The sequence below is a fragment of the Myotis myotis genome, unplaced genomic scaffold (assembly GCF_014108235.1).
Source record: "Myotis myotis isolate mMyoMyo1 unplaced genomic scaffold, mMyoMyo1.p scaffold_m19_p_6, whole genome shotgun sequence".
In the NCBI taxonomy this organism is placed as follows: domain Eukaryota; kingdom Metazoa; phylum Chordata; class Mammalia; order Chiroptera; family Vespertilionidae; genus Myotis; species Myotis myotis.
Window position 1 is genome coordinate 78,158,018 of NW_023416368.1, and position 25,246 is coordinate 78,183,263.

General features: G+C 48.6%; 1 protein-coding gene across 8 annotated transcripts; it reads right to left on the reverse strand.

Annotated features, from left to right (window-relative positions):
• Positions 1-1,230: 1,230 nt before the first annotated feature.
• On the reverse strand, positions 1,231-25,245 carry PWWP3A (PWWP domain containing 3A, DNA repair factor). Of its 8 annotated transcripts, XR_004968206.1 has the most exons (15): positions 25,090-25,245; positions 24,007-24,132; positions 22,768-22,850; positions 20,878-20,948; positions 19,107-19,760; positions 17,605-17,709; positions 14,967-15,037; positions 13,061-13,137; positions 12,368-12,428; positions 7,968-8,043; positions 7,458-7,508; positions 6,481-6,917; positions 5,398-5,545; positions 4,974-5,062; positions 1,530-1,581 (listed from the first exon to the last, which is right to left on the reverse strand). XR_004968206.1 is itself a non-coding variant. In XM_036313046.1 (14 exons), the coding sequence occupies exons 2-14, from the start codon at positions 24,061-24,063 to the stop codon at positions 1,527-1,529; spliced, it is 1,887 nt and encodes a 628-aa protein (XP_036168939.1). In that variant the 5' UTR covers positions 24,064-24,132; positions 25,222-25,244; the 3' UTR covers positions 1,231-1,526. The 8 variants fall into 8 exon arrangements, 5 of the variants coding, with proteins under 5 accessions (XP_036168939.1, XP_036168937.1, XP_036168938.1 ...); XR_004968205.1 differs by lacking the exon at positions 5,398-5,545 and having other exon boundaries at positions 1,231-1,581; positions 4,848-5,062; positions 25,090-25,244; XM_036313046.1 differs by lacking the exon at positions 5,398-5,545 and having other exon boundaries at positions 1,231-1,581; positions 25,222-25,244.
• Between the last annotated feature and the right edge of the window lies 1 nt (position 25,246).

Consider the following 25,246-nt stretch of genomic DNA (forward strand, 5'->3'; position numbering starts at 1 on the left):
TGTTCACTGTCAATGCCATCAAACTTTTGGAAGGGAGCCAGGCCCATTTGGCAGTGCTGCTGGGGCCCTCCAGTGTGAGGATAGAGGACTCGGTCCAGAAAGAGTGACCTGTGCAGGGCCAAGCTACTAGGCATCAGGAGCCTTCCCCATGAGATGCAGACCCCCACCCACTATGGTCGTAGCTTTGGGCCACCAATCCCTCTCCCCCAAGCTTGGCCCTATACTGTCACCCCTCTGGCCAACTCAGGAGGGATGACAGCAGGTCTGTTAGAGCCACATGTAACAATTTCCTGCTCTTAGATTTGAGCAAAATAAACTGAGACAAAGATCGCTGGCAGGGTTTTGAGGCCCCCAACATATTGTGCCATCTCCCCAGCACATCCTGTTAACCAACCAGAAGTGATTGTGTAGCTCCTTCCTGTTCAACATCTCAGGGCACCAGGGCACCCACTCTCACACATGCCAGGAGTCTCCTTCAGACTGTCCCCTGCAGTAATCCCCATCGGGTAAGGGGGACAACCAGGAGAGAGGGCGTGTCGTCATGGGTGACAACGAAGCCAGGGTAATAATGAAGGGGCAGGACCTTGACGTTAACATCGCCAATGTTTACTGTAACAGTGTTGCACCAGCTTAGAATAAATAACTCATTGGTGTGGGGCTCTAACTGGTATGTGTTCAAGGCCTGGCCAAGTAAAAATGGGGCATGGGTTTGTATACAGCTAGAATTCCAAGCCAGAGGCCCTGGGACCCGTCTCATGCTTTGGACAGGAACAAGCCCAATCCTGTGACTCCCAGACCAAGAGCTGGGTACAGGGCATGTACACAATGGCCTTAGTTGCCCATGTGGGAGCAGTGAAAACACGGCATCATCACAGCTACCCACGTAGGTTACTGAGACAATAGGGCTGGCTGGGCTGTGACAATGCTCAGCGCTGGGACATGCATGGAAATCCACAGGGACAGGCAGCCTCGACATCCGTCTGGAGCGGAGACTCACCGACCTGAGTCCGAGCAGAAAGAGGCTAAGAAAGATTTATGTCTGTCTCTTGTCCTGCATGAGCAACATAGCAAATGCTAAAGCACGTTTCTGCCTTTTACAAATACTGTTTTCCTAAAAAATGTATAAGGAGGCACAGCAAACTCAGGAACCATCTTAAGAGGAAACCACACAAAGGAGGGGGAAATGGAAAAACACATGATTATCTGGAGCTATACATTCATATCAGACTCTTTAAAAAACAACAACTCCTGTTTAATATCGGATACAATGCTTTTTAACATAAAAAGACAAATGTGTACCTTATATTAAACTATTCTGTACAGTCGCAAGTAATGAAATAATGCAAAATGAGTCAGTTTTGTCCTTTCAAAAACCTTTCAGGAACTGTATCTTCCCTGAAAAGCCAGGAAAATAAAACCCATGGACAGATCTGAGGTTCACATCTCTCCAGTTCCATCTTCAGAGCCCGTGTGCCACAGCCCAGGGACCTCCGGCAACTCTCACTACACACGGGGGCGCCTCCCCATCAGCATCGCTGGTTCCTTTCTTCTAGGAGCTGGTTGTCAAATATTTCTTTTTCCCTTCAGAAGATAAAAAACGACAGCTTCATTTTAGTAATTAATTGTGTTTAAAAAGCATGAAACAGAGGAGTTGATGTATGATGGGGGCAGTTTCAGTGTGGAAAGTCCTGGAGGATGGTGGGGATGGTTTGGACGACAATGTGAATGTGTCCAATGCTGCTGAATTGTCCACTTAAAAATGGTTAAGATGGCCCTGGCCAGAAAGTGCAGTTGGTGAGAGCCTTGTCCGGATACCCCCAGGTTGTGGGTTCTATCCTCAGTCAGGGCATATACAAGAGTCAACTAATGAATACATACATAAGTGGAAAAATAAACTGATGTTTTCTCTCTTTCCCCTCTCCACATTAAAATCATAGTAAAAGAAAAGGTTTAGCCGAAACCGGTTTGGCTCAGTGGATAGAGCGTCGGCCTGCGGACTGAGAGGTCCCGGGTTCGATTCCGGTCAAGGGCATGTACTTGGGTTGCGGGCACGTCCCCAGTGGGAGATGTGCAAGAGGCAGCTGGTTGATGTTTCTCTCTCATCGATGTTTCTGACTCTCTGTCTCTCTCCCTTCCTCTCTGTAGAAAATCAATAAAATATATTAAAAAAAAAAAAAAAAAGGTTTAAATGATTTAAGATGGTAAAGTTGTATTATGCATATTTTACCACAACTATATAAAGAAAATTTTTAAAAAATTAATTAATCCTTGCCCGACCAGCATGGCTCAGTGGTTGAACATCAACCTATGAATCAGGAGGTCAAAGTTTGATTCCTGGTCAGGGCACATGCCCGGGTTGCAGGCTCAATCTCCAGTGGGAGGCATGCAGGAGGTAGCCAATCAATGATTCTTTCTCATCAATGATGTTTCTCTCTCTCTCTCCCTCTCCTTTCCTCTTGAAATCAATAAAATATATTTTAAAAAATAATTAATCCTCACCCAAGGATATTTTTTCCACTGATTTCTAGAGAGTGGAAGGGGAGCGGGGAGAGAGACATATTGATTGGTTGCCTGCCACAGGCACTCCTACCGGGGCTGAGGAACCTGCATCCGAGGTATGGTATGTGCCTTTGACAGGGAATCAAACCCACAACCCTTGGGTCTGAAGGCCAACACTCTAACCACTAAACAACCCAGCCAGGGCAAAAAATAATTTTTAAAAGTATGAAATATCAAATTGTCCTTTTTTGAGCGGTCGGAGAGGGTGTTAATCCTCACCCGAGGATATTTTTCTTTCCTTTTCTTTTAATTTTTAAAAAAATATATTTTATTGACTTTTTTACAGAGAGGAAGGGAGAGGGTTAGAGAGTTAGAAACATCGATGAGAGAGAAACATCAGTCAGTTGCCTCCTGCACACCCCCTACTGGGGATGTGCCCACAACCAAGGTACATGCCCTTGACTGGATTTGAACCTGGGACCCTTCAGTCCGCAGGCCGACGCTCTATCCACTGAGCCAAACCAGTTAGGGCCCAAGGATATTTTTCCATTGATCCCTAGGGAGAGTGGAAGAAAAAGACAGAGAGAATTATCAATGAGAGAGAAACACATTGATTGGTTGCCTCCTGCACAAGCCCCTACCAGGGCCTGAGCCGGGGAGGACCCTAAAACCAAGGTATTTGCCCTTGACAGGAATCGAACCTGGGACGTTGGGTCTGCAGGCTGACACTCTATCTACTGAGCCAAACCGTTTAGGGATCAAATTGTCCTTTTTTTTAATATATATTTTTACTGATTTCAGAGAGGAAGGAAGGAAGAGGGAGAGAGAGATAGAAACATCCATGATGAGAGAGAATCATGGATCGGCTGCCTCCCGCACGCCCCCCACTGGGGATCAAGCCTGCAACCTGGGCATATGCCCTGACCGGGGATCGAACGGGTGACCTCCTGGTTCCTAGGTTGAAGCTCAACCGCTGTGCCACACCCGGCTGGGCCAAATTGTCCTTTTTAAGTGATTCCCAGTTAAGAAAAACTGTGTCAACAACCACTTGGTTGGCCACTGCATTCAGGATATAAATAAACACATTAACTCAGAGGTGGCTCAGGTAAACACAGGAACCTTGGAGGTAAATGTGCACACGTCAGTTCAAAACAAGAAACACGGCAGCCTGAAAATGAGCACAACAGAAACAGCACACACATCTTAGCGATGCACAGTAAAGTCCATTTTGTGCACAACCTCTTAACTTATAAAACAAGAGGGACACGGGTGTATATCATGACAGACAGACCATGTGGCTAAAAATTGGGGCAAAAGAACAGAAACAGAGGCTAATCACTAATTGTGTTCCTTAGACCACATCCCTGAGGAATAAAATGGGGCCGGTGTTTTCACCCTAATTCAGTTATGTTAGCCGGTGAACCTCATTTCCAGTGGGCATTTGACATGTTCAGGGCAGGCAGAGGCTGTGAAGAAATGCTGGCAGCCCAGCAGAGGGAAGAGTGTGGAGATGGAGACAGGATCACAGGAGCAGAAGTTTGAGCTCCCAGACATAGCTGCTCTGCCCAGCTTCCCCCAAGAACACTATCTTGACTGTATATGGATCGCGCCAGGCCTGAGATCCAGGAACCGAGATGCCGAATTTGTTTCCGAAGGCCCTTCTTGTCCTGTTAAGTGAGCTGCACGCAGAGCCAATTGACTCTTCTGTGGGCAGCTGCACAGGAGGCCTGTCATCCACTGAGGCCGGCAGGCAGCCCTCCTACCCTCCCTGCACACACTGGGGCCCTGCCTGGGAAGGATGCCGAGCGCCTTCACCAAGTGTCCTGTGACAGTGCCCAGTCAGCCCTGGAGGGAGCCCCTAGCCTGTGACTCTAGTTGAGTCTTCAGCTTGTCACTGGCACGCAGCCACGCCTGTTTCCAGCAAGACCTGGCAACAAGCCCAGAAGGGATTAGGGGCTCCAGGGCCAGAATTCCAAGGGCAGCTCACCACACCAATGTGAGAGAAACGTCTTGATCAGAGCCTTCTCTGACTGGTGAATACCCATCAGGACGAGTGCTTCTGTTCTCAAACAGCCATGCCATTGCAGCACAGGGGAGAGTTGAAAATACAGTATCAGCCCTCAGCAACCAGAGATTAGGCAGAGAGGCCGAGTACACGTCCGGGGTCACCCTGGCTGCCCCTCTAGGGTGCTACATGGGTCCTCGGTATGTATCCAGTACAGTGCCCAGGGCCCATAGCCCAAACTCGACAGAGGACAAGAATGTCCACTGCTGGCTTCACCGGGTTCGTCTGGCATTGCAACTGCCAAGTGCTAATGTATACTTTCAAGTTTATGTGACTCATTTACCAGAGTGGGTATCTAGTCCAACAGATCAAGAAGAGGGGCCTCAGTCCCAGCTGCTAGCATGTGTGCAAATACAAGCCTTGGAAGGTACGTTGTAGAATGGTTGGGGCAAGGCTCTGAGCAGCCTACCGGTAGCTCAGCAAAGGTCCTCTGATGTACTTCTCCTCAGCCGTCTTGTAATCTACCGCGTCCACCGCAGAAATCGCGCAGATGATGGCCTGCAAGAGGGGAACAGGTCAACACCAGGTCAGGCCACTCTCGGCGCCAAGCTATGAAGAATTAGCAAGGGGCCAGTTCGACCACATGCTGGCCTCCAGACACGTCCCCATTTATGGTCTAAAAGATATGTATGGAACCCGTGACATCTCTGCTGTAATAAAGTTTATGAATTAAATCAGTAACATTATCTTCTAAAGACGAGAGTTCCTGTCATTAAAAGCATATAATAACAAAAGGCAGCACCCAAACCAACAAGTGCATTTTAGAAAAATTTTGAGTTTACTGTTAAAAATAAAAAGGTACAATAGTGATGATTTGAATACATAATAGATACCTGATATCAAGGAATCGTTGTCAATTTTTTTAGGTGAAAGAAGAGCATTGTGGTTATATCAAAAGACATCAGGGCCAGGTCATTCTTTGTGGGGCTTTCTTGGGTTGCTGAGCAGTATCTTGGCCCCACCTTCTTGATGCCAGGAGCACTTAGAGTGACAACCCCAAATGTTCCCAGGAAGCAGGATTATCCCATTTTAAAGATACACAAGGAAGTATTTATTAATAAAAAACATTTGGGCCCTGGCCAAGTAGCTCAGTTGGTTAGAGCATCATCCCAATGTGCTAAGGTTGCAGGTTCAATCCCCAGTCAGGGCACATACAAGAATCAACTAATAAATGCATAAATAGTTGTAACAACAAGTTGATGTTTCTCTCTCTTTCCCCTTTCCTCTCTCTCTCTCTAAACTCAATTTGTGTGTGTGTGTGTGTGTGTGTGTGTGTGTATCTCCCAATTTTTTTTTACATGTTTGGGGTTCCCCTCCGCCAAAAAAAACTAATTTGGGGGAAGGACTGGAGGCACATATGGACTGAGGTCACCATTCCAGCCAGGTGATGAGCACATAAGGGTTTACGATATTCTTTAAAATATATATATATTTGGGACTTGCGACAATTGTAAAGTTCAACATATTTCCATTTGTCAGTATCTTGTCCACACTGTGCACACACACCCAGCAGTGACCACTCTGAATTTCACAGTAACCTAGAGCTGTGTCTGCTCCTTGCCCAGCCAGCCCAGCCCCAGTACTGAGGGAAGTTAAAACTACCGTTTCCAGAGTAAATTCTGGAACAGTCACTACCAGTACATGCAGATGAAGCCTGCATCTTCTTCCCCCAGGGCTGGCGATGAGATCAGAACACCCTAGCCCTGTGCCACTGCCCACGGAATGGCCAGGAGGGCTGGGACTCCATGAATACCCTCCAGGCAGATTTTGGAAGGGTGACATTCTAGCATCAAACCACCCCATGCCCTATGCCTGGTACAGCCCATGCCTGGGCAAAAGTGGGCTGGGTCTATAGTTGGGCCCGCACCACAGGCCCCCACCACCCTCATGCACAGGATGTCTTGCTGGCCACTCACTTCAGGCAGAAGGACGTCCAGGATGAAGCGGATTTGGTCACCATTGATCTGCGTCAGCATCCTGCTGCCTGTTTCCTGGTAGACCCCTTGCAAGTATTTCACCACCAGGTCCAGCTGTTCCTCATCTTCCAGGTACGTCTCTACACACGTCACATACTGCCCCGAGTTCAGAAACGTCTGCAGCCACCTGGATGGCTTCCTGTTCTTCAAGATGGCCCGCAGGTGGTTCTCAGCGCCCCTCGTCTTCACGATGTACTCCACCAGCTTTTGGTTGGCCCGGTCCCGGGCAGCTCGTGATCGATCGGGCAAGACTTTTCTGCAGGGTTGCCTCCTGCCCCAGGGACTCCCAGCCAGAGGCATCTCAGGATCCTCATGGCAGAGCCGAGGGAATCGGGTCCCCAAGACATCCTGCTGGATGGACTTGCGGACAGGATAGCCTAAAGAGAAGGCAAGGCATGCGTCTGTGGGCCTGCCGGCCAGGTGGGATCCCTTCACTATGTCCTGGGGGTATGGGGCAGACCCCAGGCCATGCGGACACTGGGGCAGCCACATTCCTAAAGGGTTCTTCCTCTGGCAGAAGCCCTCATCATTCCCTCAACTCTGCCCTTTAGCCAAGTTTAACTTGAAAGAGCAGAGCCCCTCCAGTCCCCAAAAGCAGCATTAATTCATCTACCTCCCTCTTTAAGGATGGGAGGAAAGTATGTATGTGCGACTGTCACTAAATGAAAACAGAGAGACAAGGAAGACAAAAAGCACTGTTCATATATTTTAACGTTTGGGCGTTATCACTGACAGGGCAGTTTTAGAAGTGGACCTGCTGTCCAGGCCCCTATGGCAGGGAGGGAAAGGAGACCTGGGGGTGCCCTGTGGATACCATGCTAGCTAAACGATCCCACAATCCAGGAGAAGGCCTGGGGACCTGTCACTTTTAGACTAAAAAGCAGGCCACACTTTTCAAGAGGAGCTGGTGGACTTACTTATATTCGCTGCATAATATTCCAGGAAAGAGCCAGAGAAGGAACCACAGCCTGCAGAGGAGGGAGAAGGGGAGAAGGTGCACATGAGGTAGGCTCTAGAAACCCCTTTCAGGTTGTAGGGTCTGGATGCTCTGACAACACATCAGCCCCAATGAGACCCCTTCTAGTGGAAGGGCTGGTGCAGCATGGAGCCCGAGGCCACGAAAAGGCCAGGAGTTTCTGCTAACAAGCCTGATTCAGATTCCCAATTCCCAACGGCCCAACTTGGGGTGGACAGAAACCAGCTCTGGTTCAAAGGAGGCCCCTTCTTTTGCCCATGTCCAACATCACCACCTCTTCCTGGGTGCCTGCTTGTACACCTGTACTGGAACACAACTGTCAAGGGCTAGGCCAGACTACCATGGGGAATGGGCTGCGCTCAGCCCTGACCACCAGAGGGTCTGCAGAGGAGGCCCCCATGCTGCTGCCCCCACCCACTCCCTCTGTCCAAGCTGTGGAGGTCCCACCTACCGAGCCGGACCCTGTAATCAGTGATCAGGGAGACACACCAGCCAATAGCCTGGTCGAAGTCCTCCTTAGCCTCATTCTGCAACAAGAGAGACAGCAGGTGTCAACAGGAGTCTGCTGGGACTCCTCTTGCCTGCTCAGTCCCCTTATCTAGGAGGGCACCCAGCAGATGCCCTCGGGCAGGCTCCCAAGGCTGGCAGGGAATGCCTGGCAAGGCCCAGCTCTGGGGCCAGGCTGCTCAGAACATAGTGCCTTGTGAGCCTGTCTCTAGGCCAGAGGCCTGAAGACTCAAAGAGAAGGTGGATAAACACCCCGAATTGCAGTTGCCATGACCATCATAGGGAGAGGACCTTCAAGTGAGAAATAAATCCTTTTAAGAGACGTCTTTGTGCCCAGCACTTAGAGGGGCAGTCTAAGCCTAAAGAGAGTGACATCTGGCCACCACCAAACCAAGAACAATATAACCGGCAAGGCTCCCTGAGCTGGGACGAGTTCCCAGGAAATGTCCACAGACTCAAGACGAACCCACGTCCTGCGTTACTGCTGCCTTGGCCTGGCCACCCTCCTGTGGTCACCACATGAAGCAGGCAAGGGATGCAAGCACAGCAAGCAGCACTAGCGGGAGAAGGCCAAACTAACTGGCACCTGGGGTGGCAGACAGTGTAGCACCAGGGAAGGAGACACACAGGAGCCTACAGATGCCACCAAGCAGTGATAGTCACCCACGGGCCAGCAGAGACCGTGAGAGCCAATCCATCAACATTTAGAACAGGCGACACATCCACCCCTTGGCTGTGCTGCTCACTGCTACTCAGAGGACCCACTTCATGCTTCCCTACACACTCATCTCACAGGGGAATATGGGGAACAGGAAGCTGGCCACAGGTGCCCTCCAGGAATCTAGACCACAAGAGGCTCACACATCATCTTCTTGTAACAGATCCTAAAGCAAGATTCCTACTCTGCTTTCTGCACCATGGCAGCCTCTCCTCCTCCCCACCATGGGAAAGCTACCAGGACCCTAAGAATACACATAGCACTTAGAGGAGTCAGTGGCCTTGAAGGCTAGGTGAGTGGCTCCCTGTACTTACAGATTGGCATGCAGGGAGCACAGAACCCTATAAGACTAGAACCAGAGAGAAACCAAGATGGCGGCATAGGTAAACACCAGAAATTGCTGCCTCGCACAACCACTTCAAAAATACAACTAAAAGACAAAATGGACATCATCCAGAACCACAGGAAGGCTGGCTGAGTGGAAATTCTACAACCAGAAGGAAAGAGAAAAGCACACTGAGACTCAGAGGAGGTGAGGAAGTGCAGAGGTATGGAGGTACACGTAGCAAGGGCTGGCAACTGAGGACGCAGGTGTCTTTTTCAATCAGGAGGGAGTCTCAAGCTCTCGACTGCTCTGAACTCCAGTTCTGAGTCTCTGGGGACCCAGACTCATATGGGGAGAAACTGGACTGTCTGGCATCGGGCAGAACGCGAGGGCGGCTTTCTCTCAGAGGTGCTTGCAGCGATTACCGGGACACTGAGACCCAGGGCCTCTTAGGGTAGGACTGAGGAGCAGCCATAGCTGCTTGCTCCACCCAGTTGATCCCTTGAGACTCTGCCCCACCCAAGCTGTGCGCAGAGTTTTTTGCATATTAAAGGCCTGGCCCTTTGCAATCTGAAAATTACCTAACAAATTGCAGCTGGGTCAGAGAGACACAGAACTTCCAAAAGGCCCAAGGCCCCACAGCAGCTTGCATTGCTTCACAGCTGGGCCTCATCTGGGCACCTCCAAACCCCAAACAAGGAAGGGGAACCTCTCCATAGCTCCTGCTGGGTAGCCTCAGGCAGAGGCTAAATTAGCACCTCCTTAGAGATCCAAGAGCCAGTGTACCCAGTGGTCAGAGTGGGACCATCCAGATTACAACTCCTCAGATCCATAAGGGACACACTCAGGGGGCAGACTCAGTGAGCACCAAAGCCCCATTGAAGCAAGTCTTGCCCCAGAAGGGTGTCTCCAGCACAGAAGTTCTCCCACTGCAGACACAGCTGATTCTCACAGCCAATTGGCCTGGAGGTCAATTCCTCCCAGTGATACCTACAACAATCAAGGCTTAACTACAACAAGACTGTGCACAAAGCCCACAAAGGGGTGCACCAAGAGTGTCCTCCTCAGGTAATTGGGGAGGCTGAGCCACTGGGCCCTGTAGGACACTTAGCACAGAAAACCACTCTATCAACACAGGGAAGCATAAAAAATGCGGAGACAAAGAAACAGGTCACAAATGACAGAAATGGAGAAAAGCAAACTACTGGATATAGAGTTCAAAACCACACTTTTAAGGTTTTTCAAGAATTTTCTAGAAACCGCCGATAAATTTAGTGAGACCCTCAATAAGTCTAGTGAAACTGCCAATAAATTTAGTGAGACCCTCAAGAAATCTAATGAGACCCTCGAGGTTATGATAAAGAACCAACTAGAAATTAAGCATACACTGACTGAAATAAAGAATATTATACAGACTCCCAACAGCAGACTAGAGGATCGCAAGAATCAAGTTAAAGATTTGAAATACGAAGAAGCAAAAAACACCCAACCGGAAAAACAAAATGAAAAAAGAATCCAAAAATATGAAGAGAGTGTAAGGAGCCTCTGGGACAACTTCAAACATACCAATATCCGAATTATGGGGGTGCCAGAAGAAGAGAGAAAGCAAGATATTGAAAACCTATTTGAAGAAATAGTGACAGAAAACTTCCCCTACCTGGTGAAAGAAATAGACTTACAAGTCCAGGAAGCACAGAGAACCCCAAACAAAAGGAATCCAAAGAGGACCCACACCAAGACACATCATCATTAAAATGCCAAGAGCAAAAGACAAAGAGAGAATCTTAAAAGCAGCAAGAGAAAAGCAGTCAGTTACCTACAAGGGAGTACCCATAAGATTGTTAGCTGATTTCTCAACAGAAACTATGCAGGCCAGAAATATTCAAAGTGATGAATAGCAAGAACCTACAACCAAGATTACTTTACCCAGCAAAGCTATCATTCAGAATTGAAGGTCAGATAAAGAGCTTCACAGATAAGAAAAAGCTAAAGGAGTTCATCACCACCAAACCAGTATTATATGAAATGCTGAAAGGTATCCTTTAAGAAGAGGAAGAAGACGACAAAGGTAAAGATACAAATTATGAACAACAAATACACATCTATCAACAAGTGAATCTAAAAATCAAGTGAATAAATAATCTGATGAACAGAATAAACTGGTGAATATAATAGAATCAGGGGCATGGAAAGGGAGTAGACTGACAATTCTTGGGGGGAAAGAGGTGTGGGGGTGCAGGAAGAGACTGGACAAAAATCGTACACCTATGGATGAGGACAGTGGGAGGGGTAAGGGCAGAGGGTGGGGTGGGAACCGGGTGGAGGGGAGTTATGGGGGAAAAAAGAGGAACAACTGTAATAATCTGAACAATAAAGATTTAATAAAAAAAAAGACTAGAACCAGGCCCCACCGACACGCACTCTGATGGGGATCGGGCACCCAGCGCTGGTTGTGGGTTAGATGTAGCAGACAAAACAGATGGAGCAAGGCTCACATTGTGGAGATGGGCAAATCAGGGGGGAAAAGGAAGGGAAGAGTCTGGTATGGGTGCCAATCTTCCAAACGCCCACCTGTCCCTGCAGCCTGAGGCCTGATGCCTCAGGAAACAACACAGGAGTGGGCAGCGGGCTTCCCAGATCCCAGCACTCTTGAGGATACAGCTCAGACACAGACTGCTTCCCAACCTGGAAACCCAGGCAACTGCCATGGGAACCCCCCGAGTGGGGTGCAGGCAGAAGCCTCACCTCCCTGCCCAGTTTTGGTTTGTGTTTTTGAAAGCTGGAATAACAAAGAACAGTGTTTCAAAACTGGACAGGGTTTTGAAGGAGCAACACCTCATGGCTCATGGATTCACGTATAACAAAGCTGATCACAGAATTGTGGGGACTTGGCCACTGGAAGCAGAGCAGGTAGCCTGGGGAGTGTCCTGACCCCAACTCATGCTGTGCTCAGGCACCGGGTGGGCAGGGTCCTTACTCCAAGAGGCCCTGTGCCTCATCGCAAGGGGCGGCCTCAGAAGGAGCCAGAGGGAACAGGCCTCATGTCCAGCCTCTCTGCCACCTTAGCCCCTAGCCTAGGACAAACAGTTCCCCTGCCACATCCTGTTTCCACCCCTGAACCACAAGACAGACAGGTGGCAAGCTCCTGGGTAGTTGAGGGCCCCTGCAGGAACCCGAGGGTAGTGGCCAAAGCAGGCAGGGCAGGTGCTAGTAGTACCCTATGATAGTGGTTTCAAAGGCTACACAAAGGACACAGGAATAAGGGAGCTATTTAGTGAAGCACAGATAACAAGCAACCTACCAGAAGCGCCTGCTTCTCTTTACAGTCGAAGTGCTTCAGCCTCTTGAGAGGCACTGTGATGCTGCAGAAAGCAGAGGCAAGGTAACAGAGACATAAGGCACCACGTGAACAGACATTGTCTTCCTCTGACAGTTAGGAGAGGCCTCTGCCAGACCAGGTCACCCAAGGCAACTGCTGTGCCCAGGTGCCCAAGGAAGCCCCTTGGAGCCATGCCCTGGAGTGACAGGTACCCTTGCATGGGTCCCTAAGGGGACAGAGATGCCAGGGCCCAATCTCTACACTGCTGGTGACCAAAGGAGGGGTGGCAGCACCGAAGTGCCAGAGGATCAGACAGGAAGCTCTACAGTAGCCTCGGTGCAGAGTGGCGTGGTGCCTGCTGAGCTCGCGGGGAGCAGAGTGACACATTGTGTGTATTCTCATCCCAGGACGAAGGGCGAGTTGAGAAAGACTGACAACTATCCACAGGACAAAACTCAGACTGAGGCAGGGTCCCTGTTCACAACCTGCATGGAGGGAGCCACCTTTGCTAGTTTCTGGGAAATGGGGGTCTGGTGCATGTCTAGCTGGGTGGCCTTTCAAAGCCCGCAAATAAAGGTTGGAAAACTGAGCTGTGTGACCTGGCAGGCCCCGGAAGCCTGCTCCCCAGCTCCTATTCCGGGAAGCGTCCGTGAAGAGCCAGGGATGATGGCTCACCCTCGCCCTTTCGGGTCCATGTGTCCTTCAATGAAAAGCACACTCGCTTTCTTTTCTCTCCGCTTCACGTTCTTGACCTACGGGCAAAGCCAAGAAAACAAAGCATCAAGAACCCAGGAAAAGCCATGGGTTTTAAATCCTTTTTTGACCATCTCACCGAGCAAGAGGTGACCAACTGACACCTGTGACAGGGAATGCCGCTGGCTGGGGGACTGAAGTGAAGTCCACATGGTAACATGCTTAGGAACTGCCCAAGTTTTGCTGCATGCATGGCTCTAAGGCAGTGGTTCTCAACCTTCTGGCCCTTTAAATACAGTTCCTCATGTTGTGACCCAACCATAAAATTGTCTTCGTTGCTACTTCATAACTGTAATGTTGCTACTCTTATGAATCATAATGTAAATATCTGATATGCAGGATGGTCTTAGGCGACCCCTGTGAAAGGGTCGTTTGACCACCAAAAGGGTCGCGACCCACAGGTTGAGAACCGCTGCTCTAAGGGGTTTGACAACTGAGCAGAATCAGGCAGGGTTTTCTTAAAATTTTAAATAAAAGCAACTACTTCTGCTGTTAGCAGTCACCTCTATGTAACTGCCATGGCTGATTGACCTGTGGCCAAGCAGGGCTAGTTCAGGACCAGCCAAGGGCACGAGATAGAGGCAGGGCCTGACTCAAACCCATGTCCTTGGACAAAAGGCCAAGGAGCCCCTTTCTGTATTGCCTCACAGACTGCACACAAGGTTCACTGACAAGGGTGGGTGTGGACACCCATGCCCCAAGAATGTCATGGTGGTAACCCGTTAACCAGCAGGGCCCCCAGGGAACTGGTGGAAATGAGGAAAGGGCTGAAAGGGCAGAGAAAAGGGTGCCTACTATAAGCAGGCTGTGGCATCTCTTGGGAAGGGGGTACTGGAGGGAGGAGGGGGCCCCGATAAAGGCTACCACAATTGTGCCAGGGGCTTTCTGAAACGCCACTCACCAGATATGTGTTCTAGCTACAAATTCTATCCACAAACACTGCAGGGTCTGCCCTTCCTGAAGCCATGCTGCTGCCCTGTGCAAGGAGGCCCAGCTGACTGCAGGTCAGACTCATCCAGACAACACAGCTGCTCCTGACTACGACTAATACCTTTCCAACTTAAAGGCCACTGTCTCTCACTAAAAATTAAAGAACTCTGGCTAGAATTATGCAGATCCTGTCTCAGCTGAAGAAGGACAAAGAGTAGCCAAGACAGTGCCTTTGCCTAAACAATAAACTGATTGTTTGCAACATCCAGCTTAAAAGCAAATCCTCAAACTTGGCTACATTTGAGCTTATTCACCTCAGTGGGGCACTGGGCAGGATCTCAAATGCCTGTTTTTATTTATTTATTATTTACCGATTTGATTTATTTTAGACAGAGAGAGGGAGGAGGAAAAGAGAGAGGAAAAAAACCCCACAAAACATTGATTTGTTGTTCCACTATTTATGCATTATTGGTTGATACTTAGATGTGCCCTGATCGGGGATTGAACCTGCAACCTTGGCATTATCAGGTTGATGCTCTAACCAAATGAGCTACTTGGCAGAACCTCAAATGCCTTTTTTCATATGCACAATGGCTTCCTACCCCCAAATCTAAAAGATTAAAAAGCTCCTACAGAGGAAAAACTCTGAAATGCACACTTAAAATGAACAAATGGTGGATATTTTTTTCAAGCAGGTTTTCTGAGCCTGGTGGTGAAAATCCGCCCGGTAAACGTTATCAGTGGTGACACCATGACTACACTCCCTTTATTCAGGTACACATGTCTTCAGAAAACCTGCCTCTACGCCCAACACTTCTCCTAGAAATAATGTGAAAACATTTGCCAGGTTCAACATTGAGGGGGCCAAGTAACTGCACTTAGGAGATAGAGTCCTTACCACTGCGGGCCAGAAGGGGTACTTCTGGTATTTAAGCCAGACCAGCATTCCTACTTCAAACGAACTTGGTTCTAGAATTAAAAAGAAAGATAAACAAAAAGACAGAACAGATGAGTCAGACCCACGGCAAGCAGCAAATGCATCAGCTTGAGAAAACAGTTACTGTGATAATGTTTAAATATGATGTTACCACAGTTCACTTAAAAGATCTTAAGGACTGCCCTAGCTGGTTTGGCTCAGTGGATAGACTGTCAGCCCGAGAACTGAAGGGTCATGGGTTCGATTTTGGTCAAGCACACCGAGCAGTTAAGAGTGAGGCACCATGTTAGTTTCCAAATGGTGACAACATGCCATAGTCACACAGTGTTTGTGAAACAGGGGAAGCTGGTAGCAGGGACTCTGTACCATGTTAACGTCTCTGTAAATCTCAAATTACTCCAAAATAAACTTTTTTTAAAAGTGTTGATAGAAACCAGAAAGGAGCCAATAGCACGCAATGAAGACCCAACGTGAGAACTCAGTTTCTGAGAAGCTCATCTGTCTGAGGAACTGGAGACTTTAAGGGAAAAGAAAGAGAATTATTTAAATACCCATCAGAGAACTATAAAGTTATTTCTGAACAAAATTAAACTATTTTCCACCAAAAACTCCCAAATGAGTAAATAACTTAAATGTTTAAAAAATCGGGTAACAGTTTTAAAAAGAAAAAAAAAATCAGGTAACAAAACCTTGGAGAAGAAAGGCTGGTATCTGACAAAGAGCCAAGATCCTTTGTCTGACACTACTGTGGTAGAAGGGAAGGCGTGCTGTCCAACTATCTAACAGTTAAAGTTTACAGAGTGAGAAGCGAGGCCGAGGGAGGACAGAGGCAATCTTGGAAACCACCTTCCACAGGTCTGTGAGGGGCTGTCTTCCCCTGAGAAGCCTCCCTTTCTCAGAGGACAATGGGTCCAGGTGCAGACGGCCAACTAAGAGACCAACAGTAAACATCCAGACAGACGATCATGGTGACAGGGAACAACCCCCACCAAATGGAAGCAGAAACCAGGAGAAAAAGCAAATACCCAAGTTTGGGGGCCACGGCAACCTGACCCCCTGCTGGTGGCTGTGGGGATGGACGTGCTCCTCTGGAAGAAGGCAGTGTCCCTTCTGTGGCCCAGGAAGCCCTGCTCCAGGAGCTGATGCTACGGAGTTATTTCCCAGAAGCATGTGCCACAGACACTGTGGCCCCAGAGCTGTGGGACAATCTAGGCCAGCCGTGGGCAAACTACGGACCGCGGGCCGGATCCGGCCATTTGAAATGAATAAAACTAAAAAAAAAAAAAAAAAAAAAAAAGAAGACCGTACCCTTTTATGTAACGATGTTTACTTTGAATTTATATTAGTTCACACAAACACTCCATCCATGCTTTTGTTCCGGCCCTCTGGTCCAGTTTAAGAACCCATTGTGGCCCTCGAGTCAAAAAGTTTGCCCACCCCTGATCTAGACACTGACGGTAGCGAAGGCTCAGTATGTGATCACCCATCACTCCTAGTAAATAGTAACTAGTTTCCACTGAGAATAATCAGAGCACCATGTGGAAATGTAAGAAATGTCCGAATTATGCCCTGGCCAGTGCTCAGAGGTTAGAGCGTTGGCCTACAGACTGAAGGGTCACAGTTCCATTTCTGGTCAAAGGCGCATACCTTGGTTGCAGGTTCCTTAACCCCAGTTGAGGCATGGGCAGGAGGCAACCAATTGATGTTTCTCTCTCTCCCTTCCACTCTCTCTAGAAATCAATGGAAAAAATATCCTCAGAGGAGGATTAATAAAAAAGTCTGAGTTATCAAGTAAAAATAAGGAAAATGCAAACCTATAAGTACAGTGACAGCGAGAGAAAAGCACTTGGTGACTTCTGGGAAAAGACTGCGTCACAAGGGTATGTAGGCGGCATGGGAGACATGGGACACCCTGGGGCTGTGCCCACGTGGCCTCCTTGTCCTGCAAGCTGTTGCCATTGGAAGGCTAGGGGGCAGGTCTCCATCCTTTCCTGTGCTAGTTCTGCAATATCCTGTGAATCTACAATTCTTTCAAAATCAAAAGGTTAAAAAAAAAAAAAAGACAAAAACACTAGATTCTGTTAAGCTGAGAGGGTAATGGGCAAGTCTAACAAGGGAACTGGTTCTCAATCAATTATTTCAGAAAACTAAAGGACCTGGTGGTGGTGGTGTACATTCTGGGTCCCCAGCTCTTATCTGTCCAGGGTGGTCTGTTGAGAGCAGGCAACATGTGTGGGAGGAGAGAACTCCCGCCTCTAAACGACACACACAGGCGCCATCTCCAAAGGCCTATGAGGGGCCAGGCCACACTCCGACGGTGGCTGGGGAGCCCACCTGTTTACTTGATTGTCCTGTTCCCACGAGGGACAAGGAAAGAAAGCCCCGTGCTGACAGAGTCCCTCCTTCCTTTGTGTGGTTAAGCTTAAGGCAGGGAACCAAAAATTAGGCACTTTCCAAGGTGTTGGCTCAGTAGGAGAAAAATGAAAGAGCAATGGACCTTCAGGCAAAGGTGTCAGTGGTCCAGGAACTCATATTTCCTTCCAGAGGATTGAGACATCCGAGGGTGTTCCCCCACCCCTGGGTCATTCTCAAGCCTTACCGTGATATAAAAGGATTCTTGGGGGCTCCTCCTCCTCCTCCTCATCCTCCTCCAGGATGGAATTAACAGGATCAAACTCCATTGACTCTTCAGAAGACTGATGGTCTGCCAAAAATGTCAGATTAGGCTTTCATGGTGAATGACTCATCCCCCAAGAAACACTTTGTGATCTGTGACCATAAGTGAAAACAGATCCATGTTACACAGACTTCCACAGTGCCCGATTCGAGTGGGGCACATGTCCATTAGAGGGCATTTAAAAGACAAACACATGAGACAGAGGCTGAGACAGAGAGGGGATGTCGAGGTTAGAAGGCAAAAAAACAATGGAAGTCACAAGAGATTGACTGGATTCTGGGCAGGATCCCTTTCAGGTGCGAAGCACTCAGTGGATATGCAGGGACAGTGACACAACTGGGAGACAAGGCAGGGCTGTAGTCACAACACAGGGAAGTTGCAAACAGTTCCCTGCAGCCTGCAAATATGCCAGGGTATGGGCCTCATGAAGGAAGTTTAGACTCAGGGCAGAACCCTGGGCAGTAGGTGGGTAGTGAGAACTTGAGACACCCCAGCAAGCAGAAATGAAGAGTTCTCAATTAGCGTTTCAAAAATGAGTGGGACGTTACGATGTGAAAATGGAAAAAATCATAGATCCTGACTGCAGCTGCATAGAAATGTGTCTACACGGGAAGTCAGGAACCTCTATAGTGAGTTCATCACTTAGAGCAGCGGTTCTCAACCTGTGGGTCGCGACCCCTTTGGGGGTCGAACAACCCTTTCACAGGGGTTGCCTAAGACCATCGGAAAACACATATATAATTACATATTGTTTTTGTGATTAATCACTATGCTTTAATTATGTTCAATTTGTAACAATGAAAATACATCCTGCATATCAGATATTTACACTATGATTCATAACAGTAACGAAAATAATTTTATGGTTAGGGGTCACCACAACACGAGGAACTGTATTAAAGGGTCACGGCATTAGGAAAGTTGAGAACCACTGACTTAAGAGATTCCTGTGTTCTCACTTCTGCAACCTTTTAAGAAAAAAGGAGTCAATCCTGGAAGGGAGCATTCTCACAAATACAGTGCCGCCCACAACAGGTCTGCAGGCACACTGCCCCAGGCCCACTCCAACTCCTCCCTCCCTTCAAAACACAAACAACAACACAAATATGGGGACAAGTGGAGTCATTAAAGCCCAGTTCAAGAGTCAGACAAAAAAGGAACTGGGAAATCTTTGTTCTGGATCTCTTCTGGTACTGATCTCATTAAGATCTGGTTAAAAATACATGGGGCCTGGCTCTGGCTCTGGCTGAGGGAAGGTCAGAGCCCCACCCTGTCCCAGCGCCGGAACAGACCTACCTTCCTCCAGGACAGGAAGACCTGTGTTATCTGAGTGAAGAGGATGGCAGGGCCAAGTCTACTGGTGCTTCCCAGAGCCATGCATCCCCTTAGCCCTGACCTCTGGCTGCCAGAGCACAGCTGCTTACCGGGTGGGCCGTGAGCATCCGGGCAGGCTGGGTGCCCAGTGGGGCTGCCTGATGGCGAAACTGAGTGGCGACCTTTGGCACACAGACCCTGCTCCGTAGCTGCAGAAGGTGAGCTCAGGACTGCAGGGCTGTCCGTCTTTTCCTCACTCTCTCTTTCCTGCTCTCCCACTGAAAGTGAAGAGCCATTCTGACACCTGCTGGGCTCCTGTGCCAAATTCCTTCCCCTTTCACTCAGGGTCGTCCCATTTTTGAGGTGTATTCTTGACCTACTCCGGTCCCGAGAGCCACCTCCAGCTGAGACCACCCGGATAAGTGGGCTTTCACTTTCCCCAACCCCCTTCTTGTTGTCCATTTGGCACTTGATCTCATTTTCACTAGCGGACGAGCCCGACAGCTTCTGGTGTCCGCGTAGCCTCCTCTCAGATCCGGAACTGCCCAACACCCCCTCATGGAGAAGAGATGAAGGGTTGGGATCACAGAGTGAGGATGCCAGTTCCATGTGCTTCTCTCCTGCAGACACAGCAGTTCTTTCTTCCCTTGAAGAGTTTTCTTGATGAGAATGGGTTTTCTCATTCAAAATATCCAGAGCCACTCTAAGTGACCGTCTGTAGGTCAACTCCTCCACAGGTTTGGCGGAAACCTTGTTCTGTGAGGCTGAAGGATGGTAAATAAACAAAGTCTGGTGACGTCCAGGTGCCCGGGCACTGCCATCAGAGCATCACTTTACAGGCTCCGTCTCATTCTATAGCTAGTTTTCCACCGCAAGGGAGAACTGACACTTCTCCTCTCTGTCTTCCCCAAAGAGGGACAGAGCTGCAAAACCATAACTGGCTGTGGTCTGCATTCAGGGCTGCAGGGCTCAGTTTTTTAAAAGAACAAATTGAATAACCCTAACTTGATTGAGTGACAAAAATAAATTCCTCCAGATTACAAAATAATCTTGCCAGCAAAACATATTCAAATGTTTCACAAATCCTCTTGTAGTCTGACAACTTCCAATTCAATCAAGGTCAAGGAGAACCCACTCCAAGGAAATAAAAAATTCGGAGGGCCCCGCCAGTGTGGCTCAGGGGTTGAGCATCGACCTATGAACGGTTCTATTCCTGGTCAGAGCACAGGCACGATTACCAGTGGGAGGGCATGCAGGAGGCAGCCGATCAACGATTCTCTCCCATCACTGATGTTTCTATCTCGCTCTCTCCCTTCCTCTCTGTAATCAACAAAAATATATTAAAAAGAGAACTTGGGAGGAATGCATTCTGGGGTGGAGGGTAGGGTGGGAAATAGCCGACTGAAAGGACTCCTTGTTGGCAGGTCAATTTTCCATACTTTTCTGCAAGGGTATCTCAAAGGCAGGAAAGAGCACTCTGGGCATTGAGTTTAGCCTGGCCTCTCTGCTGAAACAGCGTCATTTATTCATTCCAACACACAGACCTGATGCTATTCATGGAAACTAGTGACAAATGCAATCTCCCAGCTCAGCGGGTATAACCTCCATCAACACAGGACTTCCTGTGTTTCATATAAAAGCACCCACCAACAACTGGCCTCCAACACAACCTGAGCAAACAGATGGTGGCAACTGAGAGGTGATGGTTGACAGGCCCAGGGTGTGCAAGGGTGAAACCTGCTTTGAAAAATAAACAGCTGCTTTTCCAAAGGTACAGGAACACAGACCCTATTTTATAAACACCATGGTAAGGAATTCTGGATGACAAGACTAACTGGTGAGTGTCTACGTGTCCTTTGTTAAGGCCTCACAGTTCCTTACCCAATAAGGCAGCGATGTCCTCGATGTGGGACTTCCTCAGAATCTTGGCTTCTGTGCTTTTCACTCTCACCCTGCAGGGAAAGAAATGACTGTTATACACTCCCTGCTACCCACCAAGGCCATGGAGATACTTTCAAACATGTTTTCTTCAGATTACAAAAGAATTAGGCTTGTTTTCTTCCTTCTCAACTTTACACTTAAACCAAGCTACAGCCAACTAGGAATCCATGTGCCTGAGGTTTGAGTCAGCAAGGACCCTAGTGAATATTTTATGTGGGGTTGTTTCCCCTTTTAAAAAGACAGAAAAGGTTGGCTGGATTTAAGGGTAAAAATGAATTCAAATTGTGACTTTAATAAAGCACATCCTACTTTCAACTGCACAAATAACTCCTTCAGTTAGATTTTCAGAGTACAGATAATGTCACTAATAGATGTTTACAGCTCGGCAGGTGTGTTTTAGTTTAAAAGGATGTGCTCTCCTTTCAAATTCCAGTATTCAATTACCTCCCTAGCTGCAGGGAAAGTGTGAGCTGGGGACTAAACAAGCTTAGAGGCGCTGAAGAAAGAGGGGTGGGGAGCTGCAAAGGGAGCCCCCTCGGTTTTATTTTAATTCTCTATTTAGAAGTGGGAATTCTTCCACCAGACACACGATGCCAGTCCTACTCGATCTGAGTATTTTTATCTTCTTTCTAGATAATCTTACGTCCTTCCATTCCAGGTAATCAAGAGAACAGTAATGTGCTGCCAAAATCATGGGTGTGCCTTGAGTTCTAAATAATAGTTTATTAGAGCCGAAGCCGGTTTGGCTCAGTGCTTAGAGCGTCGGCCTGCGGACTGAAGAGTCCCAGGTTCGATTCCGGTCAAGGGCATGTACCTGGGTTGCGGGCACATCCCCAGTGGGAGATGTGCAGGAGGCGGCTGATCGATGTTTCTCTCCCGTCGATGTTTCTAACTCTTTATCTCTCTCTCCCTTCCTCTCTGTGAAAAATCAATAAAATATATTTAAAAAAAAAGAAAAGAAAAGAAAGTTTATTAGAGGGACTGACTCAAAATCAAATATTTCAGAACTGATGGGTCTATTACACAAATGGGGGGGGGGGTTAATATAATAAGCCTTTAGGCATGCACTTCACTTTTCTGGGGGCATGGTAATCAGAAATCCCATCCTATCCTATATAATAAAAGGCTAATATGCAAATAGACCAAACAGCGGAACCAAAACACCAAACAACCGGTCACTATGAGGTGCGCCAACCACAGGGGGCATGTGCGGAACATGGCGGGTGTTGGCTGCGCTGGGATGGTGGAGCAGGTAGTGGGGGCGCCAGACCAAGGCAGGGCACCAGTCGCTGTCATTGGGCCAAGCCTCTGGTGGTTACTGAAAATTCTTTGCTCCCGCATGCCGTGGCACTCTCACCTGCTCCCAGCACTCATACCTGCTCCCGGTGCCAGCCCCACTCGCACCCACTCCCGGCACCGCCACTCGCACCCACTGCTGGTGCCTGGCGCGTCTTGATCACTCGGTGCCATCAGCGAGTGCACGCTGTGGCTGCTGGTCCCATCACCCCTGAGGGCTTCTCTACCTCCCCCTACTCCTGAGGGGCGATCGGGGAAGCAGCCACCGCTTGCACCACTGACGGCACCAGCCCCAATCACTCTGTGCTGTCAGTGGATGCAAGTGTGGTTGGTGCTGTCAGCGCATGAGAGTGGCAGCGGTGGGAGCGGAGCTGCCAGCAGACAGGGGACCAGGGACCGCAGCAGGAGGGGCCAGGTGGGGACACCCCTGTGCCCACTGCAGCCTCGCAGCCCACAGTTTCTTTTGAGGTACATGAGTTCTTGCACTGGGCCAGGTAAGGAAATAAAAGTCTTAAAAAAACTGTAACACTTAACTTTTTGTCTAAGGAGAGTATTTGAACATTTAGAAAAAATCTCTTTTTTTTCTTAGTTGTTGACATCTCAGTTCTGGCCAAAACCTATGTTTAAAAAAAAAAAATCCTTGTTATTAAGACACAACAAACAATTGACACATAGTAAGAAGCAGTGACAACAGGTACAAATGTAGCAGATAAATTTTTTTTGCACGTTTAACTTTTTACTATACTTTTCCTTTTGCTCACACAACCCCAACCATACTGATTTCCTTCCTGTTTTATTAACATAATAGACCCATTCCTGCACTAGGATCTTAATAGCTGCTTCTTCTGCTGGAAACCTCTTTCCCACTTATTGGCTTGGCTAACTCCACTTCTTTTAAGTTTTTGTTCGAATCTCTCCTTGATAACCCCACTTTCCCCACTCTCCCATTTACTAAAACAATCACCACAATCCCCTTACTTGTTCTATTTTTCTTTTTCCATAACATGTATGGACTTCTAACATAATGTTACATATCCATTTTTTTGTTTCTATTATGGTTTTTTTTTATTGATTAAAGTATTACATATGTGTCCTTTTTCCAATTGACCCCCACCGCCCCAGTGTCCGTTTCCACTAGTTATGCTAATATGCGTGCATACAAGTCCTTTGGTTGATCTCTTACCCCTTGCCCCCTCCCCTGCCTTCTCTCTGAGGTTAGACGGTCTGTTCAGTGTTTCTTTGTCTCTGGACCAATTTTTGTTCATCAGTTTATGTTGTAGCAGATAATTAATTCTTAAAGTATAAAAGCATAGAACTTCAAAGATAATCTGTCTAATCTTCCTTATTTTGCAGGTGGGAAAACAGGCACTAGAGGTCCGTGGCAGACCCTGACAAGGATGGGTTTCTACCTTCAGGTTTGCCTCTCTTCCTACGGCTGGGCTGGAAGGCCTCCCCGGATCCTCCCATCATTTACTACCACAGGACTCCCTGCCAGAAATCTCCTTGAGTTACTGCCATACATGCCTTTTAGAGCTGTTAATTTTTTTTCAGTGTGAAAAACAAAACACCACACATTTCCAGCAGTTTAACCTTGTAAGCACTCCACCAAAACCCCATTAAATGGGGAATGAGATCTGGTGCCAACAGAAACAGCAGCCAACTGTTCAGGCTCAATTACTCCACTGAAGCAACTCCTAAATCTCTCTTGATAAATATTTTGCTTGTCACCCAAAAGTCATTTCTATTCCTGAAATTAGAAAATAATGCTGTCACCTTTGCAGGCCATAATCGCTCTTTCCATCTGCAGAGGACATACTTGGCGTCCGTCATGATTTGGGACTCATGTGGCAAGTGGTAAAGATTTGACACAACGTGCTTAAAGGTCTGGTGCAAAGGGCCCTGCAACAGAATTTTCAGGGTGGTTTCTAACGTGGTTTGCTGGTGGTTTTTACACAGACACAACCCTTAAGGCCCACTTTATAGGGGCTTATCCTCACGTGTAACCCTGCACAGAGATACTTGATACCGAAAAGAGATGACTGGCCCTGGCACCCAGGAAGGCACCTGTTGTTTGTTTTCACAAATAAAATAGCCAAATTCCCTCCCCAAAGGCTGTGTCTAGATTGTTTTTTAAAGGCTCCTAAAGAAAAACATCTCTATGTTGAAGGCTGCCTCGGGACTTCAGCAGGGGAAGCATTTTAAACAAACAAAATCCACAACCCTCCCCCATTTGGGATGCTAACAGTTGACCGCAGAGCAATAAATAAATAAAATCGGAGGGAAAGGCCTGCTCTTTCAGCCGCCATGTCCCTGAAGGATGGGACAGCTGCAGACGCTCCTTCCATCAATGGGAACGCTGGTTGGGCTGTCAGCACAAACGGAAAGGGGAAGAGGGGGCATCGTCTGTGCAAAGGGAGGTTCACCACAGCAGCGACGGGCGGCCAGTCAGCAAGGGTGGGGGTTCAGGCAGAGACGGAGCTTAAGGCAGCAGGAAAGCGGTTTGATCAGAAGGAATTCAGGCAGTAAAGGAGCGGGTTCGAGCAGCAGAGGAGGGGTACAGGCGACAGAGGAAGGGGCTTGGGGGCAGCAACGGAAGGGTTGCAGGCAGCAGAGTGGGGGGTGTCGGTCAGCAGAGAGGGGCTCACGCAGCAGAGGGGTTCGGGCAGCAGGGAAGCTCAGGCTGCAGAGGGTAGTAGGGAACAGAGGCTCACGCAGCAGGGGGAGGGGATTCCCGCGGCAGCGCGGGGTCAACGCCCCGAGAAGCCTCTTTCGGGGTTCGCTCCTCCCCCACCAGGCACGGCCGCCTCAATCCCCGGTCCCTGCCGACCCGAAAGGTACAGCCCGCCGGGGGCTCACCGGACCCCTGGCCTCGCGAGCGCGGCGTCTCCCAGCCCGGCGTGGAGAGCTAGAAGGCCGCGGCGGCCCAACGGCGGTCGCACCCGCGCCGCCCCAGCCGCCGCCGCGGCCGCGGCCCACGCCTGCGCTCACCACCTCCGCAGACCGGGCCGCCGCC

Coding starts and splice junctions, on each gene's coding strand:
- PWWP3A (XM_036313046.1), bottom strand. CDS start 24,063: ATGACGGACGCCAAGTATGTCCTCTGCAGATGGAAAGAGCGATTATGG. Junction 20,949..22,767: donor ATACTCTCCTTAGACAAAAA/GTTAAGTGTTAC, acceptor CTTTCCCTGCAG/GGTGAGAGTGAAAAGCACAG. Junction 7,509..7,967: donor TGATTACAGGGTCCGGCTCG/GTAGGTGGGACC, acceptor CCTCCTCTGCAG/GCTGTGGTTCCTTCTCTGGC.